The sequence below is a fragment of the Microtus oregoni genome, unplaced genomic scaffold, assembly GCF_018167655.1.
Source record: "Microtus oregoni isolate MIOR12 unplaced genomic scaffold, Mior012 000000F_ref0000247, whole genome shotgun sequence".
NCBI lineage: Eukaryota > Metazoa > Chordata > Mammalia > Rodentia > Cricetidae > Microtus > Microtus oregoni.
In genome coordinates, this window is record NW_024543059.1 from 44308459 (window position 1) to 44329088 (window position 20630).

Here is a 20630-nt window from a genome sequence, read left to right on the forward strand (position 1 = left end):
TCAGTTTTGAGAAGCGGCGCAGATGGGATACAGGCTGAGAAGTCGGCTAGCCGGACATCCCGGTAGCGGGAAGGAGACCCAGGGGTGGGTGATCCAGACAAGGCAGGCTGGCAGCCACAGCGGGCTCTGCGAGTAAGATGCAGAGGTGGCACTGGAACCCCAGCCCACAAGCTGTTCCCAGTGCCCAGGAGAGGGTTGAGAAGGGCAGGCCCAAGCACTGGGAACGAGACCTGTGGAGCGAGGTGTGGATGGAGCCAGGAGGTCTGAACCTATCCAAGTGCGGGAGGACAGCCCTGAGCTGGCGAGAAGGTGGAAGGAGCCGCGGGAGGAGGGGGTTTGGAGAAACGTGAGCCTGGTGTGATCTGTTGGAGACAGCAGTCAAAACTCGGATTTCTGGGCGTGAGGTAGCGCCTTGTTACTAACCGGATTGCTGTAGGTGCCGCCCGCTAACCGGTTCTGCACGGTATCCCGGGCTTCTGAGCAGCAAGCAGCAGCTCCGCCCTCACAGCGTAAGGGCCAATGAGGATTCGGTCCGCCTCCAGGAAATGCAAATTTAGGAGGGCGGACTCTCCGGCCTGCTCTAGACCAATCAGGGCGCTGTCCGCTCGCCCCGTGTGCTCGCCGAAAGGACCAGTGAGGGGGGGGGGGAATGGGGCCTCCGGAAGCTACGAGCTCTGATTGGTTTCTGCTCCCCAGAACCCCGCGAACTCCAGCGAAGACCTTGGAGACCTCCTGGGCCAGTTGAACAACAGGCCCAGAAAGGTTAAGAAACTCCGACCCTATCTGGGCGTGGCATGGTGGCACACGCCTTGCAGAGGCAGACAGGTCTCTGTGAGTTCGAGGCCAACCTGGTCTACAAAGTGAGTTCCGGGACAACCAGGATTGTTACAAAGAGGAACCCTATCTTGAAAAACCTAGGAAGGGGGAAGAAAAAAAAAACCTGACCCAGGCGGTGGTGACACTCGCGTTTAATCCTAGCACTTGGGAGGATCTCTGAGTTCTAAGCCAGCCTGGTCTACAAGAGTGAGTTCCAGGACAGCCAGGGCTTACACAGAGAAACCCTGTCTCGAGAAAAAAAAAAAGAAAAGAAAAAAGGAAAACCTCGACCCGTCACAGAGCTGGATCAGGGCCCCACGACTGTGATAAAAGGAGAGCAGAGTGGCGACGGAATCTGGAGAGAGCAAAGACTCGGAAAGGGACCCCGGAGGCTGCGAAAACCAGCGAGGACGAGAAGGGGCCCCTCCCCATACACCCCTGCCAGGGCGGCTCAGCAAGAAGGCGCAGTCGCTGCGGGGCAGGCTCTTTATTGGGCTCAGGGCGCGTCCAGTAGCAACAGCTTCTGCATGTACGAGTCTAGCCAGCGGCGGCGCTCCAGGGCTGCTAGCAGGCGCGCGCGTTCCCGAAAGGCTGCGTCGTCCGCTAGCGCCAGGCTGCGCCGAGACAGGAGAGTACCCAAGTCCGCCCAGGCCCGGCCTGGGGCGCGGAGGCTGCGGGAAGAGAAGTGCAGTGGCTGAGCGCCAGGCCCCACGGACCGCCAGGCCCCACTGCGTTCTAACGTCAAACCCACCTCCACCCCAGCGTGTTATCTCGCCTTCCCTTGGGGTGTCTCCTCCCTTTCCCGGGAGTCGGGGGACCTCACACCTACCTGAACACACCAGTGAGGGGCAGGGCAACACCAGAGGCAGGGCCGGTGCCCCAGGGCACAAGCAGCAGTAGCAGCAGAAGCAGCAGCCGCCGCTCTCGGGGGCTCCTGGACACCTGGCAGGTCTCCATCACCTGTGGACACAGGGGACAGGATCTCGATATCGTCATACAGCCCTGAACCTGGGAGCCCACCGTCCAACACTCACCATCAGCCTCCCGCCGGGCGCCCTACCGTGCTGTTAGCTCAGGCAGCGGTGCTCACAGCCCCCCTTATATACCAGCACAACCCCCGCCTTGGCAGTGACGCAGGCCGGGCAGGGGGCGCGGGGTCACTCCACCCCACGCTCATTAGGAGCCGCCAGCGGTAATGAGAGGCCTGGTGGGGGCCTCTGCTGCTGTGGCCGCCACCAACTAATTGGGACCCAGAGCTGGTACTGAAGAAGGGGAATGGGGGAAACAGACAGAGAGAAGGACACAAGGGGTGTGTCAGAGGGATAAAAATAGAGACTGCAGAGGGGGACCATTAGAGCACCAGTCGGGGACACACAGAGAGGCAGAGAAGAGAGAGAGCAGAGGAATCTGAGAGGAGAAAGAGGGAAGGAATAACCTCCAGACAAAGACAGGGTGCCCTCGGAAGGAAATAACACGAAGAGAGGAAGGCCTGAGAGGGCTCTGGAGATGGAGAGGAAGGCTGAGAGAAGAGGGTGTGGAGAGGATAGGAGAGCTCAGCAGAGACAGGCAGGGAGAGAGGGAGAAGAGCTAGCAGTGTGTAAACAAGTGAAGTCACCTCTGTGAAGTGGGACACAGAGGCCCCGGGCTTCCACAGGGTTGTCTTACCCCTCCTCCCCCACCCCCCAGGGACACCTGGATGTGGTGAAGATAAGACATGTTTAAAGGGGGCTCCCAAGGACACCCCATAGTGCAGTACACCTCACGTCAGCACTCAGAAGGCAGAAGCAGGAGAAGCACCGCAAATCTGAGGCGTGTGTGTGTGTGTGTGTGTGTGTGTGTTACAAAGACTATCTCAAAGGAGGGGCAAATAGAGACACCCTCCTCCCATACCATGGGCAAAAGGAGGGGGGTGCGAGCTTGAGAGGAGAGGTCCAAGCCTGGGATCCCAAACCTGAAGGTGGTCAAGACAGGGCCTCAGACCCCTGGGTTCTGGCAAGGGGGACACCTGGAAGCCTGAATTCCTTATTGTGAAGGGGACAGAGTCACCTAGTGGGATCAAAGTGGAAAGGTACCAGGGACTTGGGTTTGGTTGGGGAAATTGGAAAGGGCCCAGGACTTTTTGGTTTTCAAGACAGATTTCTCTGTGTAGCCCTGGCTGTCCTGGAACTTGCTCTGTAGATCAAGCTGACCTAGAACTCACAGAGATCTGCCTCCCAACTGCTAGGATTAAACGTGTGTACCACCACTGCACAACTGGGCCCAGGGCTCTTATACATGGGGAGTTTGTTTTGTGTCTGTTGGGTTGGTAGTTTTCAGGAGGTTTTTTTGTGTATGTTTAATTGGTTGGTTTTATTTTTGCTTTCACACTGCAGCCCAGGCTGGCCTGGAACTGGTTCTGTAGCCCAGGATGGCCTCAAATTTGTGGCAGCTTTCCTAAAAGCCTCAGCCTCCCAGATGCTGGAATCAAAGGCATGGACCACTGCCTGGCTCTTGTTTTATTTTGAGATAGTCCTGCTAGGTAGCCCAGACTGGCCTGGATCTCACTATGGTCATGCAAAGATGGCTTTGAACTCATAATTCCACCTCAGCCTGTCAAGAACAGGGATCACAGGCCTGTACCATCATGCCTGGCCAAACCTTGCCTTCAAAAGGAAAATAATTTGGTTAAATCCTAACTTCCTTCTCTGCCATAATGATGAGGTCCTATGTCTGTTTCTTTAAGAACTTCAGCTTGTTGCTAGGCTCCCAAGATTCCCCAGGGAGGGGGGCAGGTACGTCACCTGTGTGCCTCTGGGACCCTAGTGCCTGCCCCTTCCAGCGCCATTCGGCAGCACTCCCTGCCTGCCTCTTTGTCTAGCGCTGATCATCTGTTGCTGTCCTGGACACCACTGCACAGGTAAGAGACCCCGTGACCCCGTGACCCTGTCCCACTCACGTTCACTCCTCCATCTCTAGGCCACCACAGAAGCCATGGGTCCATTCTCTATAAACAGAGACAGAGTTTACTGTCCTGCCTCCGACCCCATCAGGCCGAGGAGTCTACACCTCACATCCCTACTTCTCAAAGGCCTGGAACACAGATCCAGACATCATCTGACCCATGGTCCAGGGATCCCATGTCCGTCCTGCCCCCCCGTAACCCTCAGCCCTTCACTCTGTGGGACTCAGAGCCCAGTAGCTTCCTTTTCAGGGCCTTGGAGTCTTCCTCAAAGACTTCCTCTAACTCAGCTTGAGTCCCCAGCATCCTGGGAGGAGAAGGTCACCCCATGTCCCCTTGGCCATCTGATACCTTCTGAAGGTAGAATCTAACATTTGTGGGGCCATGGTATCATTATGTCCCAAGTTTTCAGGGACCCCACTGGGAAATGCACTACCACTCCCAAATCCCTGAACTCCTGTAACCTTAGTGACCACAGCTACCAGCCCACACCAGGGACTTGAGATTGGGTTTTGCTAGAGTCCCTGGACAGAGGGAGTGTGGCCCCTGGGAGTGGGTGTGACTCCAGGATGCTTTGGCTTTAACCTCTTCCTACCTCCTCCTCCCACAGCTATAGAGTTCTCTGAGCCATGCAGCCCTTCAGCCCCATCTTCTTCCTACTCTTCCTCCTTGGTTGTTTGGGTTCCAAGGCGGCTCCCCCAGCCTCTCTGCCCATGGGCTCTGACCCCCAGGAGATGGTCCAGCCCTCTAGGATGCCCACTGGTGCCCTAGAAAGTTCTGGAGACGGGCCCACCCCCGGATACCCTGCAACAGTTCTTCCTGAGCTCAAGACACCACCTTCAGCTTCCCTTCATATTCCCAGGAAAAACTTAAGCGAGATCCCCAGCCCCAGCCTCTCAGATTCTCCAGAGACCCCCATGCCTGCCCAGCTCACAACCTCAGGCACAGAATCCCAGAATGCTTCACAAACAAACCCCTCCAAAGCAACACTGCCAGAATCTTCTGAGACCCCCAAACCTGACCTGACTGCAATTTCCCAGTCTGGGTTTCTTGAAACCCAAAACCCTGACCCCTTCACAGCTTCACCCCCAGAATCTCCTAACGCTGAGCATATTGACCCTACACCAACAGCACACCAAGACTCCCCTGAAGCCCCCAAAGAACATACCCCCCAAATCACTCCTGGTGAACAGCCTAAGACACCAAGTCCTGGCCCCACCCAACTCTTCAGCTCCAAATCCCTAGGGACCTATGACCCTGGTACCCCCAGAACCCTAAATTCTGCCTTACTGCCAACCACTCATCCTGACCTGACAGAAACTCCCCAGCCAGCATCTCTCATCACCCACAATTCCAATACCACTGACGTCCCCCAAACACAGTTCCCCACAATCCTCAACCAAAAGGCAACAGAGACAGCTGTGAGCTCTGATTTGGAAACCACCACTAGTCTGCCTGCCCAATCAACAGCAACCTTCAGGGAGGAAACAGCCACATCCAGTGAGCCCAGCCCAGAAGCCCCTGCAGCCACCCAAGTTGCCACTTCTGGCCTGTCCACCTTGGATTTCCTAGGAACGAAAGAGCTTAACGTACCCCAGAACCCGGGCCCTAAAGATTCAGATACCCCTCCTCCCTCAGCACGGATTGCAGGCCCCCCAGCTCCTATAGACAAGCCCAATCAGGTAGCCCCTGGGATGCTGCAGGCCCCTCAGAGACACAGCCGAGGAGAGACAGTCAACACTATCATCGTGGTGGAAAGGGTGAAGGAAACTGGTGAGGATCTCAAGGCAGAGGGCTGGGCCTGGGTGATGGGTCTGAGGGAGGAGGGCTAGGCCTGGAGCCTTGGGTCTGAGGGAGGAGGGCTGGGCCTGGGTGATGGGTCTGAGGGAGGAGGGCTAGGCCTGGAGCCTTGGGTCTGAGGGAGGAGGGCTGGGCCTGGGTGATGGGTCTGAGGGAGGAGGGCTAGGCCTGGAGCCTTGGGTCTGAGGGAGGAGGGCTGGGCCTGGGTGATGGGTCTGAGGGAGGAGGGCTGGGCCTGGGTGATGGGTCTGAGGGAGGAGGGCTGGGCCTGGGTGATGGGTCTGAGGGAGGAGGGCTGGGCCTGGGCAGTGGGTCTGAGGGAGGAGGGCTGGGCTTGGATCCTGGGTCTGAGGGAGGAGGGCTGGGCCTGGGCAGTGGATCTGAGGGAGGAACGCAGGGCCTGGAGTCTTGGCTGTGAGGGAGGAGGCTGGGTCTGAAGGATGAAGCACTCAGTTCAAATGACTGTGTCATCTCTCAGGGGTGACTCTGGTCAGCCGCCCACGAGGCTCCATCAGTGGGGCCCTGTGCCTGTTCTTCGCGGGGACCGGGATGCTAATTGGCATCTTCCTCCTGCTGTGGTGTCTGTACCGCCGAGCCTCCAGACACAGGTCCTTCGCACACCACCGGCTCCAGGACAGCGGGGAGGAGCCAGGTGAGTTCTCGCTCTCTCTGGGATGCCCTAAGGGTGCCTTATCCAGTTCTGGGGACTTAGCACTCCCTTCTAAAGAACACAGACCCAGGCTGGAGAAATGGCTCAGAAGCTACCAGAGGACCCAGGTTCAATTCCCAGCACACACATGGCAGCTCATAACTGTCTGTAGCTCCAGTTTCAGGTGGTGTGACACCTTCACACAGACATACATGCAAGCAAAACACGAGTGCACATGAAATAAAATAATTAAAAGAAAGAAAAACACAGACCCCCTTCCTGTCCCAGGTAAGTGTAAAGTCTGGTCCCTATGTCTGAAATGATTCCCCCCTCCACCATCCTCCTCCTCTGAGATATGATCTCACTGTGTAGCCCAGTGTACACACACACACACACACGCCTGACCCCACCCTCGCCCCTGCAGTCTTGCACCTGGACGCCCCGAAGGACCCCGTGGACCTCTACTTCTATGCCCCCGACGCGTGGGTGCCCTCGCACATCGCCACGCAGCAGCCGCCTCCCACGCCCGCACTGCCGCCCAAGCTGCCCCCTCCGCCCCGCGGGCCGCAGCGCCTGGAAGCCCTGTCGCCGGCCGCGCTGTCTCCCAACTTTGTCTGAAGGCAGCAGCACCGCAGGCCCGAGCCAGCCTCAACGCCCAGAGGAGCCGCAGAGCCAAGCAGAGCTTCCCAATAAACCACCTTCCCCCCCCCAGCGTCTGCATCTGCGCCCAGTGCTTGGCGAAGGGCGGGGGTGGGGGGAGGGCTCAGTGGAGAAACTGAGGCCGGGGTGGAGCAAGGGTCTGCACACACGCGCTCCCTAGGCCAGGACGTGGCTTGGGGCCGATGGAGGACCCACATCCGGCGACAGCCTAGTCTGTACACCAAAGCGTTTATTGGGAGTGGATGGGGCAGGGCAGGGCAGGGCAGGGTTCACGGCACAGAGACAGACACCAGGACACAGCCCTGCCCCGGGAGCAGCCCCTGCCCCCAACCTGCTCCTCTCCTCCCACCTCTTCCCCAGACGGCTGAGCTGAAAGGGCTGAGCTGAAAGAGGGGTGTCTATGAGGGAAGCACCCCGGATTTGGAGTTATTTAGCCCCTGAGGGACACAACAAACGGTCACTGAGAAACTGAGGGCAGTTTGTACCACCCAGGGGAGTAAAGTGCAAGGATTTGGGGGGAAAGGGAGACCCTGAAACCGCCCCCCCCCCCAGGGGAGGGGAAGAAGTGACGGCTTCCAGCCACTACTTAGACCTGAAAACTGAGTCAGAAAAAGAGCACGGGTGAGCGGAGCCACGTCGGCCATTTCCCTGGACATTGTACTAAACTAAGGACAAGGCCTGGCAAACCGCTGCTGCTGGGGGGGGGGGGGGGGGAGGAAGGAGTGGTGGGACTTGAAACCGCCATTTCCCCTCAAAACGCTGGTGAGAATCGGTCCTTGGAATGGCGGGCGAGGTTGGTGGTTGGTGGAACCAACCGGGGAAATGCAGAATTGATTTCCAGGAAAGCCCTGGAACTGACAGGGGATGATCATGGATCTTTCAGAGTTGGGGACCAGCTGAATAATCTTGGGGTAGCCTGAGAATCCCTGGGGTCCTAGGAAAAGGTGGAACCTCAAAAGCACAAGAGAAAGGGGTTGAACTGTCCATCCAAACAAAGCCCTGAAAGGAGAGATTTGAAACCACACAGGCAGACAGGCGGAGAACAACCTCCGGGGGGTTGGGTATCATGAAACCGCTACTGCAGCTTCACCCCTTGAGGAGGAGAGAAGGGAAGAGGGTTGGCTGGACAGCACTGCTAACGAGGGAGACTTGCATCTTAGGCCTGAGGCAGGACAGAGCGGAGTCGGGTTCCTCCACACTGCCGCCAGGCTAGAGGTGTGTCAGTGGAGGTCCTGGAAACTGCAATCAGTGGGAGGCACGTGGTCCGTAGTCCCGGACTGGGGGCGGGGGCCTCGGAGGCTGAACTGTGCTGTGCGTGGCCCCATAGGAAGGGGGAGGCGCTGGGGGCGCCCCCGGGGGCTCAGCCTCGTCTTCCAGCTCACTTTCATCACTGCCAGCCAGCTGGTCGTGGCCAACAAAGCCGCACTTCTCCTCGCTCATCTCCTCCGGCTCCGCCCACGGCTGCTTCTCTCCCGAAGCAAAGACCCCATAGAAGATGACACCCCCATAGTGCACCAGGGAGGCGATGAGGAACACGTACTGCCATTCCTCCCGAGTCTGGGGGCAGACAACACAACACGGCACAAGGTCAAACGAGGGAGGGGCACATCTGTCGGGCCAGCATGGGCCACAGGAGATGCTCCTTAAAAATACATGTATGGGGGCTGGAGAGATGGCTCGGCGGTTGAGGGGTCTTCCTGCTTTTTCAGTTCCCGGCACCCACATTGGCAGCTCACAATGACCCGGCGGGCGCCCCCGGCCACTGTGGGCACAGCACTTCACGTGCGCATACACAACTGAGAACAACAGGAGGCCAGGGGTGGGCACGCGGGAGGCCGAGGCAGGCGGGTCCCTGTGAGTCCGAGGCCAGCCAGGACCACGTGATGAGCCTCTGACTAAAAAAAGAATTGCGTTGCTGAGAAGGCTCAGCGGCTAGAGGCGCTACCACCCTGCAGGCCTGATTCTATCCCTGGACCCACATGGTGGAAAGAGGGAACACATATCCCATAGCACAAAATAGCTCACACGATCTAAGTCAATAAAAAAATTAAACTAATAAAAATAGGTTTTTTTGAGATAAAAATCTCTGAGTTTGGGGCCAGCCTGGTCTACAGAGTAAATTCCTGGGTAGCCAGGACTACACTGAGAAACCCTGTCTTGGAAAAAAGAAAGAAAGAAAGAAAGAAAGAAAGAAAGAAAGATGGATGGAGAGATAAAAGAAAGGGAGAGGAGGGAGGCTGGTACTGGAAGGTTCCAGGCATTCATCAGGAGGTCTGTGCTAACCTTGTGCTTGGTCATTGCACCCACGATGATGGGGCACACCATCCCAGACAGTGTGCCCACGCCATTGGAGATGCCCATCAAGATGCTGGCATAGCGAGGGGCGATGTCCAGGTGGTTCACGTTAAACCCTGGTGGGGTATCAAGTCAGCAAACGTCACACCAGACCCTCATGCAGGGTCATACTCGCCCCATCCCCCGCTCTCCTGGGGCACTCATTTTTAAAACGTATATGTATTATGTGCATGTCTGTGAGGATATATACATGTGAGTGCAATGCCCGTAGAGGCCAGAAGAGGGTGCGTGATTCACTACTGGCCGTTAGGTAGCCCGTGGGAACGGGAATTTAGGTCTTCTGGGAGAGTAGCAAGTCTTCACTGCTGAGACAGCTGTGTTGCTCCTGAGGAGTCCATTCCAGTACTGTGCTGACTCCAGTACCCCCAGCTACCCGTCTGGGGTTCTCACCAGAGATGGCAAAGCCGCTGAAGCCCACAGCCAGGACAAGGAAGGAGATGGCCACACCCTTGGAGTGTGAGTATCCAACCACCAGCAGCAGCGTGGCTTCCATCCCAAAGCCTGTGAAGGACCAAGTCTCCTGAGTCTCGACTGTGACACCACTGGCCACCCTGCACACATTCCCAGCCGGTTTCACCCCAGCCCCCTTCTGTTGACCCCATCTGGTGACCTCTGACCTGCGGAAGACCTGACTCCAGTTCCACCAAACCAGAGTGGATCCTGCTTCCCCAAAACCCAACCCAGTCCATGTGTTCTGGCCACTCTGCCTTAAAAGGGCCCACTGTGATCCCACCTTCTGACTAGGCCACACTCTGCAACTCAGATCTATGTCCTTATCACATAAGGAAGCCTGGGACCCCACTCTCAACCATCTTGCTAGGTCCCCACCCATGACCTGTCTCCCTGAAACCCCAGTTATGGCCACTTTAGGACTCTAGGTTTTAGAGTTATGTAGGACTTAGGCCCCGCCCCCTTCCAGCTTGGATTATCTCTACACCACCTGGGTCTGTACTCATTCGCCTAAGATTTCCACGTGGCGGTCTCCAATCCTGAAGTCATGAAGCTGTTGCACGCTGCCCTTACTCAGGCGGGGGTCATGCCCTTTGACCCCCTCTTTGTGCTGTGCTCCGCCCGGGCCCACCACTCACCCCCGCAGTTCATCAACTTTCGCACATTGGTGGTGGACATTATCCGGCGACTGCGCAGAAAGTCGGCAATCTGGCCCCCGATGGGCACGATGATGGTCATGACCAGGTGGGGCAGTGCAGACACCAGGCCCACCTGCGAGAACAGGTCATGAGCAGCCACTCCTCCAAGCTCACCTGGGGATGCAGGCACCTTCTCCCTCACCCCCACCGAGTCCCCTATGCCTGCCCGCCAACCTTGCTGATCTCAAAGCCAAACACTTCTTCAAAGTAGGCAGGCTGGGAGATGAGGAGCAGGTAGAAGGTCCAGCTGCGGCAAAAGTTGGCCACAATGATGGCATAGACGGGCATGGATGTGAAGAAACGCCTCCAGGGTGTGTTAAACTTCTGTGGGGGAGGGAAGGGGAGGGGAGGGAAGGGGAAGGGAGGGGAGGGAAGGGGAAGAGAGGGAAGGGGAAAGGAAGGGGAGGGGAGGGGAAAGGAAGGGGAGGGGAGGGAAGGCAGACTGTGCTAAGACAGATGCTGGGCTTGGGAACGTCATGTCCCTTCAGGGACCCCACCATAGCTCACTGGGGCCTCAGGCATGGTCCTCATCTTTACTCTCAGGGACTTAGGAATTCTAAACCTCCAGCTTTGAGGTTGCATTGTAAGGATGAAGGAAGGGTCCTGACCCCAGGGGTCCTTCACTTTCAGATGCTGAGCCCCATGAGAGCCCATAAACCTGAGCCCAGTAGAATGTCCACTCAGTCACTCCACAGAGTGTAGCCATACCTCGAGTTCTAATCCCCTGGCCGGCTTTTCACCAGGCCTCCTCTGCAGCCCTGACTCAGCCACCTTATCCTAACTCTAGGTCTCAACTCCATCCAGCCTAACATGGATTCTAGCCCAGCTATTTTCATTATCTTTTCTGTTGTTTGTTTGTTTGTTTTCAGTAGTGGGAATAGAACCCATGACCTCATGTATGCTAGGCAGGCACTCTGTCATTGAGCCACACTCCACCCCTCACTGGGGGATTCTGTGAGCTACACCCCTAACCCACTTTTTGCCAAATTTCTTAGCTTGGCCTTGAACTCACTTTATAGCCTGACCTGGAACTTGCAATTCTCCTGCCTCAGCCCAAGTTGCTGGGATGACACGCCCCCCATTTGGCCCCAGCCTTTTGCTCGTAGTCCTGTCTCCTCTGAGATTTGAGCCAGCACCCTCCTCTCTGCCCTGCCCAGCAGCCTCACAACCAACCGTCACAGGGTTCATGAGCTTGGCACTCTCTCCGATGGCATCCTCGATGTACTTGCGCTCCTCTTCTGAGATGCTGGGGTGCAGTGCAGGGGACTCATAGGAGACCAGCAACCAGAATAGGTACCAGAAGATCCCGAAGCTGCCTGGGGGTGGGCAGGAGGGAGATGGGAGCAGGGTGACATCGGCCTCACTCAGCCCGGTGCCACCCAGAGCCATGCATGCAAGTCCCTCACCATAGACATAGAAGACAGAGCTCCATCCTGAATACTGCACCAGGACCCCAGCGAGGGGCATGGCAACCACTGCCCCGGCATAGGAACCTAAGGGAACGACGAGGGTAGAAAACAGGCCTGTCTTCCCTGGACCCAGGAATCTGCCACCTAAGCTGAGATCACAGCTCAGCCCCCCTCACACAGGAGCCGGCCCCCAGCCCCTTCTCACCGCAAAAGGCCGTCGTCGCCAGGCGACTCCGTTCTAAGGGAGGGGCCCATTTGCTCCAGATGCCATGGCAGGCAGGGTATGTGACCCCCTAGGGAGGGAGCACGGAGGTCAACGAGAAGAGGCGGGGTCACAGAGGGGAGCAGGGCTTATGGGACAGACTTTACCTCCACCAATCCCTGCAAGATCCTCACGAAAATGACACAGCCATAGTGGACACGGGCTGCTGAGGGGATCAACATGTTTAGGGTGGAGGTAGCCACAATGGCAAAGCCAAAGACCCTGTTGGAAAAGGTGGGGGAGACGGCAGGAGCAGTGAGGCAGGCATTGTGGTCCCAGCCATCTAGCCTTCCCAGCGCCCCTAAAATTTTGCTCTTCCTGCCCACAACAGGACTCAAGGCCACCTGAGATTTGCCCTCAAACAGGGACCCTCCCAGCTTCCTGCAGCCAAGTCCAGGACTTCGCTCGCTGGAGCTCCGTCACACACAACTGCACTTTCCCCCACCCCGAGACTCCACCACTGTACCTGTTGGCTGCGAATTTTTGGCAGATAAATCCTCCAGGAATCTGAGTAACAATGTAGCCCCAGAAAAAGGAGCCATGGATGAGGCCGACAGTCTCTGGATCCCAGTTGAACTGGGCTTTCTGCGGGTCAAATACACAGCAAACTAGCCACCCTCCAGACTCGTCCCTCCACCAATCGGCACCCACAGACCATCAGCAACAAGATCCCCTCCCCTTCCCCAAGCCTGCCAATCAGAGCTCACTGGAGCTCCGCCCTTCTGTTGCCAGGGCTTACATTTTAGCTACAAGCTCTGCTGCCTAGTTCTACTTGCTTGCTTACCTCAGTGTCCCCTCCCTGAACTTCCCCAAGTGTAGGGGTGACTGCCTCCTGTTTGTGGACAGACCTGTATGGGCTCTAGGCAGGGCCCAAGAAGCAGCTAAATTAGGGGTGTTCCTTACTAAATTGCAGCAAAGGTTGGGGCCTCAGGTAAGCTACAGACCAAACTAAGATTTTTTTTTTCTTTCCCAATTATGGGCATGGCTTCTGGAATACCCAAGTTAAAATAGCATAAATCTGAGCTTGGACGAGGCTTTATGTGTGAGCCAGAACTAATCAGGTGGACAAAGGCAGAGGTCAGTCTGGAAAGGATCTCAAGACAGGAGTGAAATTGTGTGCATGTAACCCTGGGACGTAAACGCGGGACACAGATGTGAGTGAACTGGTTACAAGGGCCAAAAGTGAACCGAGGTAATGAATATCAAACCCAATACCAGGGTGCCCGTTCCTAACCCGGAATGAAAAGGGGCGGGGCTTTCTTTATACCAGGGCGGGGCTTAGGAAGGCAGGGACTGCAAGAGTAAGGTCGGATCTATAGAGAGGCACGGATGGGCAGGACCACGGAATTGTAGCTGGGAAGGAGTGTGAACTGGCCGCTTGTGCCAACATGTGCCGTGAGCAGGGCTCGTCAGAGCAGCTACCTGCACCACAACGTGGCCCCCACGATGGGTCGTGCTGTTGTTGACCATGGACACGATGGCCACACCCAGGTTGCAGCGGATGCCGAAGCTGATGCAGAAACCCAGGCCGCTCATGATGGCGATGATGTAGCGGCGCGGCAGGCCAAAGCAGGTGCAGTCCACCACAGGCGGGTCCCGAGTGTGCGTGGTCACTGGGCGACCGTCGGCGCTCAGCTCCAGTGTCTCTGCGCCTTCCTGCCGCTTCTCTAGCAACCTGCAGGGCGGCGAGAAGCAAAGACTCAGCAGTCCAGGCCCCTCCTACCGGTGACACAGGGGTTCCCGGCTTAACCTTGCTTGGCTGCCCTCACTAGGATGCAGGCATCTCTAGACCTGTCTTTCCCTCCCTCCATCCAAGAACTCAGGGTTCCCTCTCCTCCTTGCGACACAGCAGTGCATGGCAAAACCCATGTCTCTTGTCAGACCTCGGAATTCCTTCCAGTCCCAGGAGTCCAGACCACCAGCTCTCTCCTGCCTGGATTCCGCTCTAAGGTCAAGATCTTCAATCACCTCCTCAGCCTTCTCCCCTCTCTCCACTAGAGAGTTAGAGATTCCACACTATCCTTTGGAATCAAAGAGCAGGTGCCTGCAAGCCCCTACTGCAAGCTCCAGGACTGTCCCCAGCCCCCTCCAGCAGATGCAGATTTGAGTCTATTTGAGTCAGCAAAGGTACAAAGGAGGGACCTGCGTGCAAAGGTGTCAACAAAGCAGATGCTTCCAAGCCACCTCTGCTATATATAAAGACCCCTCCCCCTGGTCGCCCTGCCCTGCTTCTAAGCCCCAGATATGGGGCTGAAGTCCGTTCCCACACATGTGGGTTTGGGAGTCTGACTTGAGCCCCCTGGGGAATCTAGGGTTCAGACTGTCAGCCTCAGGAGCAGGGAGGGGGAGTGATGGCTGGTGTCCTGGCAGGGGACAGATGGCCCTGGTAGGGAGACTGGCGCATTCTTTCCCCAGCATGACTCTCGCCTCCGCCCGATCTGCATCCAGGATTGAGTGTGAGGAAGGATAGGGCTCATGGAGGGGCTGTCTCCTGGCCAGAGAGAGGCTGCTGGAGACAGATGGGGAGAGACCAGAGGGGTGTGGGGAGATTGCTGAGATGGGGCGACAAAGACTGGGGCAGAAACGTGGGGGTAGACAGAGAACTAGCCAAAGACTTGGGGAAGGGGCAGGAACCTAATGGAAGGCTGAAGACTGAGAGAGAAAGAACGAGGGAGAAACAACGAAAGATGACAGAGACCTGGAGAAAGGGAGAGAGGGCCAGCGAACAAGACAGACAGACTCAGGAGAGAGAGCAGAAACTAACTGACATTCAAGTAACAGACACAGACGTGGGTGAGGTGGGCAGAGTCTCTGATATCAGAAAATGGAGAGATGAGGAGATCTCAGGACTAACTAACAGTCAAGGTCAGTGAGGTCCCTGAAGTATGGAGACCTCGAAAGTTCAACGCAGCCCCTCGGAGGTGGGTAGGCAGTCAGGGGATCGGGCTGGATCCCAGGAAGGGGCCAGAACAGATGGAGGCGAGGGAGACTAGGGCGGGGGAGGAAAGAACAGCCAGACGGGCTGGGGGGAGGGGGGACCAAAGAACACTTAAGGAGGTGGGGAGGGGCAGGCAAGAAACCAGGCCTGTAATCCCAGCACTTGTGAGGCTGAGGCAGGAGGATTGCTGCAATTTCATGACCTGCCTGGGCTACCGAGTGAGACGATGAGGGACAGCGGAGATGGAGCCCAGTTGGCAGAGTGCTGGCCTAGCACTGTACGAAGGCCTGAGTTCTAATCCCAGCATTGCATATACCAGGTGTATTGGTGCACAGCTGTAATCACAACACTTGGCAGAGGCAGGAGGATCAGGAGTTCAAAGTCATCCTTGGCAACATAGTTAAAGCCAGCCTGGCTAACACCAGACTTTGTCTCAACAAAACAAGCCATATGGGGATGCTCACCTTTAGCTACAGTACAATACGGCAGAGGCAGGGTCTCTCTGAGTTCCAGCCCAGCCAGGGGTGCATGAGAGCCTGTCAGAAAAGGGGGGTTGGCCTGGGGATAGAAAGAGAGAGGGTGCAGAGAGCACCAAGGGAAGGAAGATAGAAAGAAACAGGGAGGCGTCAAAGACTGGGACTCAACGCCCCAGAATGAACATAGGCTGGAGGGCCCCGCACGTTCGCCCTCCAGAGAACATTACCTGTGAGACTGGAGTTTGACCTAGGCTGATTTCTGATATTTGACTGACTGAAACTGCAGGCATAGGCCTAGCCCCGGAATGTCGACATGTGCTGTTTACATTAGGTGTGGGATCTCGCTAAGGGTTTTCAGACAGGGATTCTGAAACAGCTGGCCATGACACGGGGCAGTGCAGGTGAGGCAGGCCAGGGGATATGTGCATCCAATCCCAGCACTGGGGAGACAGAGGCAAGGTGACTAGTGTAGGGGCCAGCCTTGGCTACCGGAGCCCTTGTCTCAGAATAACAAGAGTCACAAAGAAGCCCCATCTCCTCTCTGAATGACCCCAACTAGGCCAAGGACTTGGTGAGGCAAAGTGTTCCTTAGGGTGGTGTGTCCCCAAAGGAAGACGTGTCTCAACTGCTCTCTGAAGATACCTGCCCACTCCCTGTGTCTCCTTCTCCCTATGCCTTGGTAGTTTTTTTTTTTTTTTCTGGTTTCTTCCTATTATAGAACTAGGAAACTGAGACTCCAAAAACAGATGTCACAGGTCCAAGGTCACACAGGAGGAAAGCAACTTGGGCCTGATCCAGTCCTGGCCCCCAACATTGCCCTGCCCAGAACCTGACCCAAAGAAGCAAGGCTCCCTGGCTCCTGGCTCTTCTTTGTCCGAAGTCATCCTGGGTTACCTGGTCCGAAAGACACCGCCAGCCCCCAGCAAGCCTCACTCATCTGGGTCTCCAGGACCATCTGCAGCTCTTAGCTCTCGCTCCGGCTGGGCAGGAGAATGACCTGTGTTCAACTGATACCTTTAGTTCTCAGTCATTGACCCCCCTCCACTGTCAAAGGGAATTCTGGATTTTGTAAGCAAATAAATGCTTGCCCCCTCCCCAACTTTCTGCTGCTTCTCCTGGGGTCTCTGAGGTTGAAGAAGATGGACAAGGCTGGGGACCCAGAAGGAAATGGAGAGACTAAGCAGGAGGACCTGAGGACCATCTCCTTCCTGCTCTCACCCCTCCAGCCCCCTCCACCAGCATGTCTTTCTCTCTAGCTCCCCTGACTTCACACTGGTGTATTTTGAGAAACTCGTGAAAGGAGGCGAGAAAAAAGGGTGGGGAGGGGCTGGGAATTGGAAAACCGAGAGGTGAGGTGTCTCAGCTCCCCCCTCCATCACTGCCCCTCACTGGGTGGAGCACCTCAGCCCCCCCTTCACCACTGCCCCCCACTGCACCTTCCTGTCTCCCTCTCATGTCACCTGAGGGTGGGGTTAACTTTGGAGCCAGGTGAGCCAGAGCAAGGTGGACTATCAGACTGGCACTGGGCTCAAGTGGCCCAGTGAGATCACCGAGGACCATGTAAAGATGGACCAGGGCCCTGTATGGAGGAACCGGGGTCTAAGGGCACCATGCCCACGAGGCCATCTCCTCCCCGCACTGTGGATAGATATTTTTAGGCTTCTCAGGAGCTGAGTAATTTCTCTGACTTAGAGCCAGAGCTGGGGTTAGGGGTGAGGGGCTGGGAAGTGTCCAGGCTACCTCAAGGGACACTGGGGTCATAGGAATCGTGGTTCTGGGTGGAAGCAAATCTCACCCAGTTCTAGCCTATCTCCCTTGGGAAGTCCATATTACTCCCCAAGATTAATTTGGTTTTTGTGGCCTGAAATTTCCTCACCCCCCAGAACCTGGGATACCCCAGATTTTTCCTCTCAGCTTAACCCCCCTCAAGGACAAGAACCAACAGCCCCAATCCGCTTTAGCTCCAGATTAAATGCCTCTAGGGACAGAACCTGAGAAAGAGGAGAGATGGGGAGAGCCAGGGTGGGAAGATAGCAGTCCAGGGAGAGACAGAGATCAAAGTGGGGACCAGAGGTCCAGAGAGGAAGAGCGGGAGGGGTGCAAGAGGAAGGGTCAGGACTGAAACCAGTGGCTCCTGGTCAGAGGGAGGGGACAGAGACCCAGAGGTGAGGGGAAGAGGAATCCGGGGAGGGGAGACAGATCTAAAGTAAAAAGACAGAAGACAGGTGGAGAGAGAATAGGGAGGGATACACAATCTCAAAGAAAAAGGCAAGCCCCAGGAGGTGCAAGGGGGGGGGGGGATAATGGACCAGGCAGGATGGGATAACAGCATCCACAGGACGGAATCCTGAACAGCTGGGTGGGCCTCCCCACACCATGCCAGGGTGTCCTCTCTCTTTTCCCTCTGTCCGTCTGCTCCAGGGTGGAAAGGGGGCATCCTCATCATTCCCCTCCCAGGAACCCCACCAAGCTCACCGGTGCAGCTTCCCCAGGGCGCGCCCCGCCAGCTTCCGAAACTCCTCCTGCCGGAACTCCATGGTGGCTGTGCCCACTCGGGTGCCCTGCCAATCCCCCCGCCCGCGGGCCCGGGCGGCCGCGTCCGGGATCCCGGGGTCCGCCCCGGCCCGGCCCGGCCCCGCAGCTCCGCTCGGGGGGGAACCAGGCTGAGAGTGCCAGCTGCCCGGGGCTGTTGCGGGACTGAACGTCGGGGGGCGGGGCGGGGCGGGGCATTCACGCCCACCCAAAGAGGCCCCACCCCTTGCAGTCAGGGCCCTCTCTCTCCTCCCACTCAGCTACCTGGACTGTAGGCCAGTCAGTTAAGCCCCTTATCTTGCAGGCTAGACCCTCTCTCTCCTTTAACTCTCGCGTCCCAGAGCCTCTACCTGGCCATCTCAAGGCCACGCCCTTGGAACCGAACTCTGAATTGCCTAGTGCCCCACTACAATCCTGTTACCAAATTACTCCGCACCGTCCACGCTCTCTAGGTCCCTCCCTCCCTGATCTCCGTGCTGAGCTCACTTCTCCATCTGATCTTTGACTTTCTCATTTTCTTTTCTTAAAAAAAAAAAAAAGAGAGAGAGAGAGACGGGAGGTGATGATGCAAGCCATTAATTAATCCCGGGACTTGGGGAGGCAGAGATCCTGTCTCAAAAAACAAACAAAAAACAGCTGGGAAGCCGGGCAGTGGTGGCGCACACTCAGGAGGCAGAGGCTGGCGGATCTCTGTGAGTTCAAGGCCAGCCTGGTCTACAGAGTGAGTTCCAGGACAGGCTCCAAAGCTACACAAAGAAACCCTGTTTCGAAAAACAAAACAAAACAACAAACAACAAAAGCTGGGCAATGATGGCACACAGCTTTAATCCCAGCACTCAGAGTCAGAAGCAAAGTGAATCACTGAGTTCGAGGCCAGCCTGGTCTATAGCTCAAGTTCCAGGACAGTCAGGGTTACACAGAGAAAAGCCAATTGATTTTGTTTAGGACTGGGCATGGTGGCACACACCTCTTATCCTAGCTCTTGGGAGGCAGAAGCAAGTGAATCTCTTGAGTTCAAGACCACCCTGATCTATAGAGAGTTGCAGGACAGCCAAAGCTACACAGAGAAACTTTATCTCAAAAGAAAAAGTTTTTTTGTTTTTGTTTTTAAAAATTTTAATTCTATGTGTGAGCACAGAATGTCATATAGAAGGCCAGCATGTCTATCTGCACTACTTGTATGCCTAGCAGCTGCACACACTTAAAAGTAGCAATGAAGCCGGGCAGTGGTATCACACGCCTTTAATCCCAGCACTCGGGAGGCAGAGGCAGGCGGATCTCTGTGAGTTCGAGGCCCCTGTCTCGAAAAACCAAAATAAATAAATAAAAGTAGCATTGAATCCCCTGAACTGAGTTGTGAGTCGCCATGTGGGTGCTGGGAACTGAACCCAGGGCCTCTGGAATTACCGCAGAGCTATCTCTCCAGCCCCATCTTTCCTTTGGGGTGGGTCCCAGAGCCACACACACGCTAGGCAAGTCCGCAGCCTTCACTCTGTACCGGCTGGCCTTGAACTTAGGACCCTCTTGTGCCACTGGATCGGCTTTCCCCATACTCTTCCGATTCCACTATTCCCTTCGAGTTCTACTTTTCCTCGGGGTTTATCCACCTCCATCCTTGTCTTTCTGAGTTTTCAACTCTCCTCTTTCATCCCTTAGAATTCTGCTCCCTACTCCCGGGTCCACCACCATTGCCCTTGGTGCCAGTGGTTCCCTTCGCACTCCCTTAAAATATCCCTAGGCTCTATGACTCTCTGGGCCCCATCGGTTGAGTCGCAGCTTCTTCCTCTGAGTTCAACCCCCATCCCCCAGATGTGTCCCCCTACTCCTGCGGACACCCTATCTCTGCGTTCTGGGGCCTGGCTCCTCCCCTTAAGTCTGTCCCAGCTGTGACTTCCTCTTGTGTCCTAGGATCTGTTCCTGCCCAAGTCCTCTTCCCAGCAGATTCCAATCCCAACTCTTGGGGTGGGGGGAGCCCTAACTCTCTGGTGGCCCTCAAACCAACGCTTTTCCCTGTGCGCCTCCAGCTCCAGGTCTCAGCAGGGTGCTGGTTTCCCCACCGTCTCTCTCCCCGCGTCGGACCACAAATGCATTTGGGATTAAATTTTCATGATGCGGCCCAGGAGGGGACGAGAGAAGCCCATCGAGCGGCGGCAGGCGGGCGCGGACGATCTCGGTCGAGTCTCCAAGTCCCCGGGGAGGAGGGAGGCGGGCGAGCCGCGCGCACGCGCCACCTGGCGGCCGTGGAGTCCCGGACTGCGTGCGGAGGAGGCGCCGCGGCTCTGGGCCAGGTGTGAGGGAGGAGCAGATGGTGAGGAGGAGGGAGTGGGAAGGGGGCCCCCGCCGCTGCCAAATCCCGGGCGGTCGCCCGCACCGTCACCATGGCGACGGAGGAAGGAGGAGCGCGCCCGGCCTCACACTTTTCTAGGACCTAGAAACTAGTCCTTCGGTGGCCCAGGGAGGGCCTCAGTCTGAACTAGAGGCCCCGGTGACCTTCGCGCTTGAGTCAGCCCCGCGCACGCCCACCACCCCACGTTTCTTTATGCCCACGGCTTCTAGATGTGACTGTTCTAGCTAAGACGCCTTAGAGGCTAAGGCTTCCTTGCGCCCTCACGTGGGCAGGGCTCGCTAGTTTGCTTGCCGACATCCT

General features: G+C 56.6%; 3 protein-coding genes across 5 annotated transcripts; 1 reads left to right on the forward strand and 2 right to left on the reverse strand.

The window, feature by feature from the left end:
• Positions 1–1080: 1080 nt before the first annotated feature.
• On the reverse strand, positions 1081–1947 carry Pth2 (parathyroid hormone 2). Of its 2 annotated transcripts, none has more exons than XM_041660329.1 (2): positions 1646–1947; positions 1081–1430 (listed from the first exon to the last, which is right to left on the reverse strand). In XM_041660329.1, exons 1-2 carry the CDS (start codon positions 1810–1812, stop codon positions 1313–1315), a joined length of 285 nt encoding a protein of 94 aa, XP_041516263.1. In that variant the 5' UTR covers positions 1813–1947; the 3' UTR covers positions 1081–1312. The 2 variants fall into 2 exon arrangements, with proteins under 2 accessions (XP_041516263.1, XP_041516253.1); XM_041660319.1 differs by having other exon boundaries at positions 1081–1487.
• Positions 1948–2746: 799 nt separating this feature from the next.
• On the forward strand, positions 2747–6821 carry Gfy (golgi associated olfactory signaling regulator). Its single transcript, XM_041649786.1, has 5 exons — positions 2747–2884; positions 3539–3712; positions 4365–5527; positions 6033–6206; positions 6628–6821. The coding sequence occupies exons 3-5, from the start codon at positions 4384–4386 to the stop codon at positions 6819–6821; spliced, it is 1512 nt and encodes a 503-aa protein (XP_041505720.1). The 5' UTR covers positions 2747–2884; positions 3539–3712; positions 4365–4383.
• A 256-nt stretch (positions 6822–7077) lies between these two features.
• Slc17a7 (solute carrier family 17 member 7) lies at positions 7078–18153 on the reverse strand. Of its 2 annotated transcripts, XM_041650523.1 has the most exons (13): positions 17927–18153; positions 13460–13712; positions 12822–12896; positions 12504–12622; positions 12145–12259; positions 11981–12068; positions 11773–11859; positions 11540–11682; positions 10541–10690; positions 10307–10439; positions 9609–9719; positions 9147–9274; positions 7078–8420 (listed from the first exon to the last, which is right to left on the reverse strand). In XM_041650523.1, exons 1-13 carry the CDS (start codon positions 17986–17988, stop codon positions 8109–8111), a joined length of 1776 nt encoding a protein of 591 aa, XP_041506457.1. In that variant the 5' UTR covers positions 17989–18153; the 3' UTR covers positions 7078–8108. The 2 variants fall into 2 exon arrangements, with proteins under 2 accessions (XP_041506457.1, XP_041506452.1); XM_041650518.1 differs by lacking the exon at positions 12822–12896 and having other exon boundaries at positions 17927–18151.
• Between the last annotated feature and the right edge of the window lie 2477 nt (positions 18154–20630).